At 37.0% G+C, this 14,714-nt stretch overlaps 1 protein-coding gene across 1 annotated transcript in view; it reads right to left on the reverse strand.

Annotated features, from left to right (window-relative positions):
- The window catches only part of tmx3b (thioredoxin related transmembrane protein 3b), a 108,936-nt gene that overhangs the window by 69,807 nt on the left and 24,415 nt on the right, over positions 1-14,714 (reverse strand). The window contains exon 4 of the mRNA XM_057327556.1: positions 966-1,046. Within this exon, the coding sequence (XP_057183539.1) occupies positions 966-1,046 (81 nt within the window). The remainder of the gene's footprint in view (positions 1-965; positions 1,047-14,714) is intronic.

Here is a 14,714-nt window from a genome sequence, read left to right on the forward strand (position 1 = left end):
GACTTTTACAACATTTGTGTAAAGGGTGGTTAGATACATTTAATGCTTGCTAAAGGTATAACAGTAACACTCATTGTAATTTGGGTGCAAGGCATGTTTTGCCACAACATTTACATTAGCATATTATTGTCTACAATTAAATAGAATGTTCCTTTAATCAGTCAGCAACCAGAGAAAATGAATCAACATTTAAAGAGAACAGTAGATAACAGTAATCATCAGAAATCAAATCATAGTCATCAAATTGACCCCTGTACACTGTTGACCCCTTACTAACCCTTAAACCTACACGTACCACTAAACCTGTCCCTAACCTTAGCCATATCATACTCAATAGCAGCAAAAGTGTTAAGTACAATAACAAAAGCTTTCAATCATTGTATAACATCTGTCCAAATGTTTTGTGGGTTTTCAAGATGTGCATTATCATATGAATTAAAAGTGTAATGACATTTGTAAGCATTTTAATTTACATTAAATAATGACCTGTTAATCATTAGGTAATGTTTAACAAGTTTTTTAGTAAATATGAACAAAAACATTGTTACGTTTCTAGCTATTTGAATATATAGTAACTAATGATATGTTAAGTATTATATAATGTTTGTTAATGATTTATTAATGAAAGTTATTATAAAGTGTTACCCAGTTTTGAATGAGTATGAAACAAAAGACATTGCTATGAAACATACTATTGAGAATTATAGAATATACAAAAATAGCCATAATACATAATATTTTGGTAGCATTTCTGTCACAGTTTAAACTGCATAGCTGTTTATCGGTTTCCTTTATTTTTAACCAGCGTTGCCAGTTTTCTTTGTAAAAACTATGGATTTTTTGCCACGTACATGGCAATTTAGATACTTGCATTAACATGCAATTTGTATCACTCTGTAACAATAAAACACAAAATTACATTTACTTAATGTTTGACCAGAAAGCTTCTATATTAAAAGCCTTACCCTGCTACCCGGTTGGCAAACTCGATTATGTCATCTTTGGTTCTTGGGCCCTTGTAATTATAGGCAAGCTCCCCCTTCAGCCTGAGAAAAAGAAATAAAAAATATCATAAACTGAGAAAAAGAGAGAAGATCATTGATCATCCCGTTAAAGTGGTCCAATTATGCTTTTTCACATTTGGTTTTCTGCGGTCGTAATTTCAGCACATTAATGGACTTCTTGAAACGTTTAACGTGAGATTTTTTTACTTTATCTGGTTAAAGGTTGAGTAGGCAATCCTGTCCAGAAACTGGTTTTCTTTTTGTCATGCTGGTTGGAAGACTCTTAACATCCTGATAGAAATCAATAAGTAATGTGATACATTGGTATTTTTATAATTATATATCGTCTGTGAAAGGTGTAGGACCAAAAAACTTTGCCCAATCATTGTCCTCGGTGCAAGGGAAATGATATGTCATCTGTCCATTTTCAGTCAACGTATTTTGCATCCCACTGCGCACCCCTTTCACGCCATACGTCATCAGTGCGTTGACAATACCCTGTGCAGACACAGCGGAAGAATGGCAGGTTAACACCTGGAACCTAACTTTCCCCCTTGTTAAATGTGTGCAAGTTTACAAGTGGCACTTTCAAAGGACGAACAGAAATAAAGGCCATCTTAAAAACTGCCACGACTAAAAACATCTAATCTAGGTCGGTTCGCAGGGGTTTCCCGTTCGGTCTGTTCATGATTTTGTCCCTGGAGGTTTCAACAGGAGATGGGTGTGAAAAATTGGAAAATTCTGGCCAAAACAGGAGTATTGACAGGTATGATTATAATCAGTGTTGCTTTTCCACGCTGGGAGCACCTACGGTAGACAAGGGTTTCAAAGATGATGCCATGGTAACTTCTGGACAGATAGGTACATGTCATGATTCGATTTTGATGGGTTTTGATTATGTTGCTTCTGTAGTTTGTGGACCTTTATGTATTACATTGTTACCCAGCATCTAACGGGAACTATGCATCTAATCCCGTTTTTCGCTATTGTAGTTACGTTATTTACTTTGTACTGTAACATGTCCTCACTGGTGAATGAGACATGATGTAATTGGAATTGATCCAAGAGCTTCTGGTTTGTGCGCGTTCATGTTTATTGGAGGAGGTGTGGCTTTGGATGGCGATTCGCATGGAGGGTGGGATCATGATTTCAGTGCTAGCATGCTAAAGTTAGCATCTTACCAAATCGTCAGAGGTGGGTAGTAACTCGCTACATTTACTTCGTTACATTTACTTGAGTAACATTTTGGAAAATATGTACTTTTTAAGTTAAATTAAAAGTGTGTACTTTTACTCTTACTTGAGTAAATTTCTAATAGAAAATCTGTACTTTTACTTCGTTACATAATTTACATTGCGTGACGTTCCTTCATGTTAAAATATGCTTTTTAAAACGCGTTGTTTATTTCAAGGTTGTCATCTCTTTTTACGGGCATTCCCGAGTGATCGATTCTTTTGAGTCGATTCTTTTGAAAGCATTAATTGAACAATGGGCAAAACCATTTGAATAGGCTAATGAATCAGTTCAAATGATTTGTTCAGTTCGCAGCATGATCTGAATCATCTGAAGCAGGATAACTCACTCCTCGTAGCGCAAAACTTAAGAACATGCAGAACACAAAGAGCATTGGATGAAGTGGATATTAATCTATATCTATACAATCAAAACTGCAAATGTGTCATATTGTTTGCCAGCGATGATAAATGCCCGCCATATGCGCGCACCCGCGCGACCTGTTCGTCAGACACAGCAACATGCGCGTTACCTGTCAGACACAGAGACGTGGACTTGCAGAAATATACATTTGAAGAACAGAAGGAAGAAAACTTGTTGATGGGCGTGTGGTTCACTGTTTACTGTTTGTTTACAAGTAAGAGCGTTTCACAACACACACGTGACACAACACGAGAAAACATGAGCTTTGTTCAAAAATGTGCATTTCATTTAAGAGAGCACTGCAGATGTTCTAGATCATCTTAGGAAATGCTCTGAGTTTAGTTTATGCTTTAGTTTGACATTGTCTATTATTCTAAATAAGTTGTGTAAACTACATTGACATCAGGACTACATGAAATTTACAGAAATGCTTGTCTCTTCTGTGTTTGTCTATTCTTTAGTCTCTCTAGTATATTGCAAAGATATTTGCTTATGATAATTAAAAATATTGATTAAAATGTAATATTAGTATTACAAAGTAACTAAGTAACTAGCTACTTGAGTAGTTTTTTCATTGCATACTTTTTTACTTTTACTCAAGTAAATTTTAAAATAGTGACTTTTACTTTTACTTGAGTAACAATTTCTCAAGTTACTTGTACTTTTACTTGAGTAAAGATTTTGGCTACTCTACCCACCTCTGCAAATCGTCTATTCCGCCTTTAATAAGGGCTTGTTCATTTAACAGCAGCTAGTGTTTATTACAAATACGATTTGACAGACATTTGGGCTTCCCTGGTCGTTGTTTGGGTACATTAAACCACCATAAAGCGGTTTCGAAAGTTATCCGACTCTGCTCCTCTCGCAGGTCCTGCTCTGACTCGCAAGTCACTTTTTCCTCCGTTTTTCAGTCAATACTTGCATTTCCCCCTTAATGAACAACAACTTTTGCTACACAATAAAACGCCTTGTGGTTTTGCAAAACATAGGCATTTTGAATTTATGATGTGATGAATTTCTATGTAGAAAATCACTGCCTGCCCTCCAGCTGCACTTCGTCATCAAAACCATGTGATTGCAAAAACCTACCGACCACTACTGTCTTTTATTCGGGAATTTGATACCTTGCCGCAAGAATTCTTATCAGGTCCAGAGCTGCAGGAATGCAGACCTCTACCTTATGCATCAGATGTTCAGCCCACGGTCTGTGGGTGTGACATCTGAGGCTGAGACTAATTTACCGCCTAACCTTCAGTGAATGATGCAATCATCCCTAGAATATTCCTTTAACTTCTGTTATACATTGAAACACACAACACTCAAGTATTTGCTATGGTTACAGCAGCACACAAGTCTATTTTAGCTGTCTCCAAAGATGATAAAAAATCCCCTGATAATACACAGTAACTGTGTATGTAAGAGTCCAGAAGGACATGGCTAACGAAACATAGGTTTATGAATGATGGATGTTATGTCAACCTCCAGGGTTAAACAGTACAGCTAAACAAAGACAAAAAGTACCTTTATGTTTCACCATCCCTCATGAGGCAGGACATTAACCTGAGGATGTTTTTTAACAAAACACATACCTCCCCATACAATACAGTCCATTAGTGGTGAAATCCGTGATCCGTACGGATCGTGCTCTATGGTTCGAAATGCATGTGACCCGCAGTTTAACTGCAAATCATCATAGATTAAAAGATAGTTGCACGCTCTCGCACTCTCAACAGTATCTCGGGTACAATGACATGACAAGTACAATATGAAAGTGCATCCACGCGTATATCTTAATTTAAGCCTCTGCGTAAAGGCTAGATGTAAAGTGAAAGTAATGTTGTGTTGAGTCAAGCACAAATGATGCTCTTTAAGCGATCAATGCTCTTTAAGCGATCCACAAAAAACTTAAAACGTGCGCCACTTCGGCAATTTTGACGTGTCGCTCACTCTTAATTGAGTAATGCATTTGAGAAGATGAGAGAAAGTCTGTTGAAATACTTACTCCATGATCAACATCATAACACTTGTCACAATTATAATCTGATCTCTTGAGATTGCACATTTATATCATATTTATTTGTTATACATAGCCTATTGTCATGTTTTTAAATAGGCCTAATGCATGCATACTGTATAACATAGCCTAGAACATAAATTATAAACGTTTAATAATATTTAATCATATAATTAAGTAATCTGTTGATATCTTCAGGGTATTTTCAGAACTACTTTATAATATTCTCTAAACTGTTCATATTATAATAATAAAACTTTGATGAGCATTTACATTAGCTAATCCGAAAATACGATACAAATGACGATATATCTATAACACCATCCACCGTTGTTTTTTGCTACAAGTGATAGTAGCTGCATGTAATCTAGAGCCTCAGAAACACAAACATTAATCAAAAAGTAAAACTTACCCCAAATCAAACAGGCTCCTAAATTATACCTACAGTATTTTTGTAAATATTAAATATAATAGTGAGATTCGACTTTAAAAGGTTGTAGTAAAGAAAATTTGAATTAACTAAAACTCAATAAACACATCATGTCATACCTAAACTCTATATAGCCTATTGTTGGGTGGAAACGATCGATTCAATCACGCTGTCAATCACTCTCTCTTGAACTGTGTGAACCTTCTCTTCTCACAGCAACATACACTGAATCTATCTATGACTTGCTACAGAAAAAGAACAGAAAAATGCGGATAAAAGAAATCTAATTAAATAATCCATGCTTTTATACGCTCATAAACGTATTTAAAATAACGTAATACAAACTCGCATTTGTACTGTATGTAAACAGGCAGCAGTGCTGTGCACGCTGTGTCGATGTAATGTATTTGTGTAGTCGATTAAATAGCGTAACTATACCAACCGCATTCACATTGCCGTGTTAAGCTTATTATAAACACTTAGGTAAGGATGACGGGTAATATGTTTGTTGCAATGCTCTTCAATGAAATCCCTTTCCTCAGGGATTTTTTTGCCCTCAGAAAAAAACCCTCTGTTAATGGTTGTCATGCAACCGGGCACACATTCGTAGTAAACATGAACACAGTCTCTGCTTAACTTCATCCAGCATACATAAACCCAGCTGACATCATATTTCATCACGCATTAGTCTGTATGAATTGACAGTGGAAAAAAAAGACTTCTGGAGTATGTTTTAATCTTAGGCCCATTTCACACACTCCGTGTGAAGTACGTATACAAATGTGGATTTTTTTCCATGCTCATATTAACCGATTAGACACTAACTCTACTTGTAAACTAACGCTACTGTTTATAAACTAACGGTACTGCTTAGCGTGTTGACAAAATGTTTATATGCTTTCCTACTTGTAAGTCTCTTTGGATAAAAGCGTCTGCCAAATGAATAAATGTAAATGATTAGAGCAGGAGTTCTCAACCTTTTGGACTCCAAGGCCCCTCACTGTATTCAACAATATTTTTCTACCCAAGTAAATATTTTAGTGCTTAACATGAACTGGAAAAATGTTTATTTATTATAAAAGTGGCCAAAAAATAATAAACATCATGCTCATTTTGTCTAATTTTAAAATATTGGTCATCTTGAGGCCCCCTTGGAAGCAGCTGGGGGCCCCCTATTGAGAACCACTAGATTAAAGATATTCACACAGCACACAGTACGGTCCATCCATTGCAGGAGCAATGACTTGCAGCAGTGCTGCGATCGCTTACACATTGAGTCTATTTATGCTAAAAGCAAGAGCACATAGATTGTGCTCAAAACCACACAGATTAACATGAACACATCGGAATTTCTCAGTAAATGTGTGTAATAATTTAAGAAAACCACTCATTTACACAATCGTGTCGGGGAAGAGATTCTCCACAGAAAGCTATAAATACATGACCATTGGCTAGCTGCATATGGTCGTCATGTTGGATTTCCAGTTTCATACTTGCTGTGGAGGTATTTACAGAGTAATCTTGATCAGGTGCCTTTTGTATTCCATTCAGCAAGCAGGTATAGCTCCTGGCATGAAGATAGTCTAGTGGTTTCACGCAAAAAGAGAGGAAAGCAACTCCTTCCTGGTGGAACATTCTTCCTAACTCAGTCCAGTAAACCACATCTCTCAAAACATTCATAAAAACTACTTAAAAACTACTGTAAACCATCTCTTCTGTGAATACTTGACAGACAAATGAAAAAAAAAACTTGCTCTTTCTTTCAACAGGTATTGGTCTGGCTTTTGTTGAAACTAGTAACTTTGTATTAGCACCTATTGTATTATTGCTCCTGTATGACATTTCGCTTATTGCTCCCTGAACTCTCTGTAAGTCGCTTTGGATAAAAGCATCTGATAAATGACTAAATGTAAATGTAAACAAGTAGTCTTTTCTTGGTCTCTGGTTAGTGAATATTTACAGAATTTTACTGGCTTCATCTGGTGCACCTAGCCAATTTTTTTGGGACACAGGCACACTGCAAACAGTATACAGTTAGGTCGATAAATATTTGGATAGAGATTTTAGCCGTTTACCAAAATTTAACTTAATTATAATGAATACTGGCTTAAAGTGCACACTTCCAACATTATTAACAGTGTATTCACATCCAAATTGGTTTACGGGTTTAGGGATTACAGCGTGTTAATTTTAGGAATCTGAATGACAAAGTTTGGTTGTAAACAATGTTGAAGAGGTTGCTCACGCCATGTAAACAAGTTAAACGGCATTAATCCCCCACTGTAATGCCTTGGAACGCGCATCATCATTTGATGCTTTGACGTAATTTCAACTGAAAAATGCAGAGCGCACGAGACATATCGAGTGACCCTTCCCCCTTTTAAAATAACCAATAGCGTTTCGTTTACAGCACACAGTCAGCCTGGCAAAGCTGCATTTAACTACGTAATAGCCACAGTGGTGTAAAAGTCTTATCGAAAAGAATAGGAATATCAGTGATACCAGTGATGTGTCATTTGAAGCTTGTTACTTACGTTGGTGAGTGACACTGGCGTTTGTCTTCTCCTTTACTCATCAAGGCTGCTGCGATGTTTATCTCTTTCATACAGCCTTAACATTCAATATTCTGTGTAGACTTGAAACGGTTCCGATACGTTTGCGAAATGATCAGCTCTGAACCGGAGGACCACTCGTGTGACACCAACGCAAAATTATGATTTTATTGTTAATGGTTACACTGTCTGGATCATCCCCCATCTCCAATCTAGCGCATTATGCGTCATCAGGGGCGGTCTGACAAGTAGTACATTCTGTCAAAGTCCAGAACAGCCCTCCTATATAACGGCCTATGGCCGTGACCAGGGGCGGACTGGCCTTCTGGAGTACCGGAACTTTTCCCGATGGGCCACTAACGTATGGGGCCAGAATGGATGCTTGGGCCTGACAGAAGGACATAATCTAAACGCGACGTATGTCAGCGCATATGAGCATATCAGTTTATTGACATCCTTAAGGCTAACTTATTTTTAATAAAAGAAAAAAAAAATATTTCACTGGAGCTTTAAGTCTGATTACTGGAAACAATCATATTATTGGTGTACATTGGCAATTCCATGCAAATCTCAACCTTACTATGAAAAAAATAATGTTTTTTTTCTATACTGATAGGTCATAGCCACGTCACCTACTGATAGGATGGTGGTTTAAGTACCCATGTGAAGCCTCAAAAGTTTTTAAAGCTTTTTTGTTTGTTTTTATGCATAGTTTTTAGATTTGTCACATCCATAACGGCCCATATTCCTCATAAATAGGCAAATGAAAATTTAAATATAATAACGGTTTTATGTTCTATTACCCCTTTTATATTTGTTGAGTTTGAGGGCTTTTGGTTTGTGCATTTTACTTCACAGAAATTCTTCTTTTTTTGTCACATCCATATGTCCGCATCCGCATGTTCATTTCCCTTTTTAAATAGTGAACCCATATATAGACTGTAGGGGTGTGACAAGACACTTATCCCACGAGATGAGACGTTTTTTAAAGAAATCCTCAATGATGAAATATATAGGGGAAAAGGTAATTTATTCACCTTGAAACACAAAATGCAAAAAATTTAGGCATTATAAAATCATCTTGTACTTTATGAAACAAATTAAAATTATATTTTAATTAATTATACTATGCAGTAATAAACAATATGTAAACACCAGGGTTCGAATTGAGGGGGGCTGGGGTGGTCCCGGACCCCTCATAAGCCTTAAGGGACCTCTCATAAGGTCTAAAATAGTGAACTTGGGGGGTCCCCTAGTTTTTCATTAAAACTAGACAAGTAAAAACAAACAAAAAATTGTCAAATTATCATGCTAAAACAAAACACTTTTGTACATTATTTGTACAAATTTCATAAAACTAAAATGTTATTTTTATCTGAAAAATCTATGCATGCTCAAGCGTGCCACACAGTGTTCAATTAAGACGTACAGAGATGTCGCAGCAAGACACTGGCTGATACTACATCGCCGATCTGGGAGCATTTTTGATTTGTGCCAAACGAGAGAGGTGAACCCATTTTGTTTGGATGAAGCCATATGTCGACTTTGTGGAAAAAAATAAGTGTTAAATGGGCGAACACTTCAAATCTCAAGAGCCATCTCCAGTCATGTAACCCATCCTCGTTTGCACAAGTGTCTTCAAGTTCCCTAGATCGCAAACGGCCAGCTGGTCAGGTTGGTATTGGTGAGGCATTTTCCAAACTGACCAAATACAAAAGAGACAGCGACAAATGGTAGATGCTAACAAGAAATGTGGCAACATATATAGTTATCGAAAACGTGCCACTGCGCACCGTGGAGAAGCCTGCATTCAAAGAGATGCTGCATTCCTTCGAAAAGCAATACGAACCACCAAGTAAAAAATATTTGTCCAACACGGTCATCCCACAGTTATTTAATGAAACCAAGCAGACCATCATCGCTGAACTGCAACTTGCAAGAAAGTGATTTCTTTTCCGCCACTACCGATATGTGGTCGAGCGTTAGCATGACCCTGTTTATGAGTCTGACCGTCCAATTTATAACAAAAGAATGGAAACTGAAGAGCAGGTGCCTGCAAACTTCATACACCTCTGAAAATCTCCTCAATGCATTCCAAGAATGGGGATTGAATGAAAAAAAAACTGCCATGCATCACCACAGATAATGGGGCCAATATTGTAGCCGCTGTAAGGAAAATAGAATGGCCATGGCTGAACTGTTTCTGCCATAATCTTAACCTGGCTGTCACAAATGCCATGTTGTGCCAAAATGTAGGGGTGTCCCCGACTAAGAATTTACATGGTCGAATCAGAATTGTCAAGTCGTCTTGCCTATAGTCGACTGATAGTCGAATCAGACGTGTGTGATTTTTTTTAGACGTGTGCGCGCACGCGCAGTGCATGTGTGGACGACACCAGGTGGTTAAGGGTACAGCGCAACACTGATGCACCAAAAAACAATCAAACATTAATTTACAGAATTTGTTTAGAACAGAATATACCTTTATAATAAATAAACGAAATAAGCCAGAATCAAGTCACAATGTGCAAAATAAATGTGTTCAGACAAAATGTCTGAAATGCAGGGGAACATAATTTTGAAAACAAGCCACAAATACTAAAATAAATTTTCCTTAAACATCAAGTAACAATGCTGTGCCATACAATAGACCAGATCTCGCCTCAAAACTATTTTTAAAACTAGACTTACTCGATAATAATTAATTATTTTTACAAACGAGAATACAGCACGTTCATTACCAATGAACTACCAATAAAGTTACTTTATTTACCGCATGTAAAGGAGGAATGCAATAAAGCATCTTACCATTTAAACAGTCAAAAAGTCCCTTTCACCTTTCTTCCTCCGCACTCTTTCTCTGTCCCCCTGACACGCACACTTGCTTTCAGTTTCAAAAGTCTGCGCCGTGCTTGCTATATATGGTGATTTTGGTTATTTTACTTTATTTTTTATCATGCAGCGCAAAGTTCAGTCTAAGTGACGGACTACGTGCATTTAAAGAGGTGTTAATTCATATTTAAATGCCCAAACATTCAGTAAGTGACAAATGTTTGGAAACGGTGAACATATTCACTTACGAGTCATCTGCGGGTGCGTGCGGAATGTGCTGCTTCTCTATAGCTGTCTCACAGCACAGAAGACACGGATAGACGCGATCCTGCGCTGGGTCATAGCCAGACCTCGTGCTCATATGCACCAGGGGTTTCAGTACCCAACCCTAAAAATGACTCATTTCTTTACATCATAAATAGCGCAGTGCATGCCAGTATGTTACGCCACTGCCCATATAACCAAAATGACATGACCCCCCATTGCATAACACCTCTGCGAAGATTCGACTGTGAGTTTGGTAGTCGAATCAGGCTCCTCCGATCGAAGCATCGAATCGTTGACAATTCGGGGTCACCCCTACCGAAATGTGGTGGCTGCATTCGCCCACAGTAGGCAGAAAATGAAAAAACTTAGAGAAGAGCAAGAAGCCCTAAACCTACCAACGCATAGTTTGATACTGGTGAGTTGAAAGATTTATGGTATTGTCAATTATATTTTGGTGAAATGGGGGGGTTATATCAGACAAATCATAATCTTGAATTTTAAAATAGACCATTAATCTGAAAACCTCTTATTTAGTTGAAACACGTGTTACATTACAATAAAACAACTTTATTTGTAAATTTACCCGTTTAAATTATCATACCTCTTTTTCTTCGTTATACATTATACACATCTTTTTTCTATATTATAAAAGTTTTATTTCATTAATTATAAAGCCGGTTTGAATGAAAACAGTGAGGGATTTTATTGAAAGAGAAATACAAATAAATATAAAGAGTAGGGCTGCAACTAACGATTATTTTGATAATCGATTAGTTTGGACGATTCTTTTTTTCGATTAATCAGATAAAATGTAATTACATCTTTTGCTTATAATAAGTAAATCAGATATGGGAAAAGTATACACAACTGAACTCATTAGCCTTCTCCCAAAATGTTGTGAATGTCTCCATAATTAACACACATGGTGAGTTGATTCATGTGCGTCATATTAGAAGCAACTGACAATAGTCTCTCCCAAACGTGGGAGCGAGGGGAGGGTCGGCCAAGGAAAAGAAATTTTTGTGCCATGAAAAGTGAGATATTTGTCATTCAAATGTAGTGAAGTACAGTAAAAAGTAAACAGAAAAAGTAATACTTCAGTACAAATACTCAAAAAGTGTACTTAAGTACAGTACTCAAGTAAATGTACTTCGTTTCCCACCTCTGAACTAAATAAACCACCAAATCAGGGCATTTAGCCTAATATGTACTTTGCAAAGTGCAAACGCCACAAATTGGGTTTTACTAATATAATCTTTAATTTTGTCATTTAAAACACATCTCCCCCTTTAAACAACCAATAACAACCAATAAAACTGCGCAGCTTGAAGAGATGCATGCAGAACACGTCGGACTTTAAAACTGCGCACCTCGCGCTGCACAGAGAGACGCACGCACCGAGAGACACGTCTGACTTTAAAACTGCGCAACATGTGCCGCACGGAGAGACACGTCTGACTTTAAAACTGCGTACCTCGCGCTGCACGGAGAGACACGTCTGACTTTAAAACTGCGCACCTCGCGCTGCACGGAGAGACGCATGCACCGAGAGATATGGAAATCGAATTTTAAGACGTCAACAATGCGTCGAGAACGTGTTGTTTGCGCGTAGAGTACGTGTAGTTTACGCGTGAAAAATCGATGCGTATTTGATGCGTAAACAACACATATTCTACGCGCAAACAATTCGTTATCGACGCGTGACGTCAATTTGCATGTTTTTGAGCCATCCGGCCACTTGACCAGTTTGAACGTGTAAGCGTGATGAGTTCCTATTGGCTGCTGAGCGGTAGGGTTAAACCATTACTGTAGGCCTAGGGGTTTGGCTTCCATTTCTAGACTCTTTGCCATCACAATGCATGTAAAATGCGAAGGATCCACTTATCGGCCAGTGAAAGTTCTCACCACAACAAGCTATTAGATATTGACTTTAATAATCTTATTTATTTTCTAATTTGCTCGTAATTGAGATTGATTGTTTTATCTATAGCTTAGCTAGCTTAGTCTGAGGCTTTTCTCTAACTCATCTTTTGCAAGACTTGCAATAAAACTATGAGAGTTGTACTCTGTAATCACTTTAAAGGAAATGTATAATACCTATATATGTGTGTACATCGTATATAGATACGTATGTGTCTGTATTTGATTGCTTTGTTTTTCCTCTTTTTGTGTTGTACAGCTGCTTTGATACAACGCAATTTGTAAAAAACGCAAATAAACATACATATGACTTGACTGTTTTCCTGCTTCTCTGTAGACTATAAAATAAGATACTTATGACTAAAAATAACAATCTATTCACATAGAGTTCGAGTACCTGCAACGGTTACCAATTCTCATCATCTCCAGTGGCCTATGGTTAAGGATGTCTCATTGCAATACAGTTTTTGCACCAGATCGACTGGGGTTCGAATCCCCCTTTTGCCGAACGTGTTCTCCTTTTCCTATCACTCATCAGGTTGGAAAGGCATTTGGACACTTCAGCACAAGGACATGTTCAAAAGGTGTAAAACGCTTCATGTGTTTTTATGCAAGAGAGGAGATCAATCTGCATTTTTATAAAGTAAACAGCTGATTTTACATTATAACACGGGTTTATGTTTTAGAGGGAAATCCCAAACAACATATAAAATGTATAACTTTATGATATTTTACAGTTTTATTTTATTTTATTTAAGAAGTTGCGACGCTTTGATCACTTTGATTTCCCCTGAACAGCAGGAAGAATGCAGTCATCTTCGTCCATATAGGACATCATTAGATAAAATAATCTAAATGATTTTATTTGCATACACTCAGAATACCAGCAAAAGTTAGTGCTTTTATAAAACAAGAAAAATTATGCCCGTTCTGCAGTCTCCATGACCTACCCGATACGATTTTCTGTTTATATTTGGCCTTGCCTACTATTTAGGCAATCCAAAGTGTATACTCGGCACATATTTCTATAGAACACTTGAAATGTCTACTTTAAAATAAAACAATTCAGATCCAAAATTGTATGTCAATATTTAAGATGGCTATATGAGCAAAGAAGTTCAGAATTTACCTTATTGTCAGAATTAGAACTCCATTGGACACAGCATGGTGTTGCGTTTGTTATTTGTATCGGTTAGATTTTAGATGAACAGAGATGGCAAAAGTACACACATCCTTTACTTAAGTAGAAGTACAGATACTCATGTTTAAAAGTACTCAAGTAAAAGTTGAAGTACTGACTAAACTTGTTTACTCAAGTAAAAGTATAAAGTATGGGCTCTAAAATGTACTTAAGTAAAAAGTAGCCAATACTACTACCTGTTTTAGAGTCACGCTCGTACCTCACAACTGAACTACCATTATGTAGAACACAAGCATAAAAAAGACTGATGGAATAAATCTATTTGCCACTACCTAGGTAGTGGAAAAAACACAAATTTATAATACAATTATGATGTAAGATAAGAGTGTAAAGGACAAGCGTATTGATAATAATTGTGACAGAATTCCCTTTGTCTCAAGTTCTCAACCATAATTTTAGCTATTCTTTGTGTTGCCTTCCGCCTTGGTCCGTGGCAGCTTCTTAGACTCTGCCTATGTCTGCGATGCGTAATAGCAGGAAATGACTGTTTGGTACTGTGATTGTCAAAACATTTTATAACAGAATTTCACTGCTTTCAATTTTAGATTAACTGTCCCTTTAAATTTTAAGCACAGACCATTCATGGACATATCATTATACAAAGGTTGTAGACACTTGGGAGATCTTTCAAAAAGAGAAAACTGAGAAATAAAGAGATAATTAATTAGGCAAGTCAATTTACTTGGTAACCATTACTGTTTTTCTCGATTGGTTAAACACATTTCTTGAAATTATGCCTCGCTTTAAAATATTAAATGTTTAGCCTCTTACATTGTACGTTACACTCGTTCAACATTAAAACTGATGTCAGTGTTGCTAGATAGGTGGATGATTTCCA

The sequence above is a fragment of the Triplophysa rosa genome, unplaced genomic scaffold (assembly GCF_024868665.1).
Source record: "Triplophysa rosa unplaced genomic scaffold, Trosa_1v2 scaffold248_ERROPOS245281, whole genome shotgun sequence".
In the NCBI taxonomy this organism is placed as follows: domain Eukaryota; kingdom Metazoa; phylum Chordata; class Actinopteri; order Cypriniformes; family Nemacheilidae; genus Triplophysa; species Triplophysa rosa.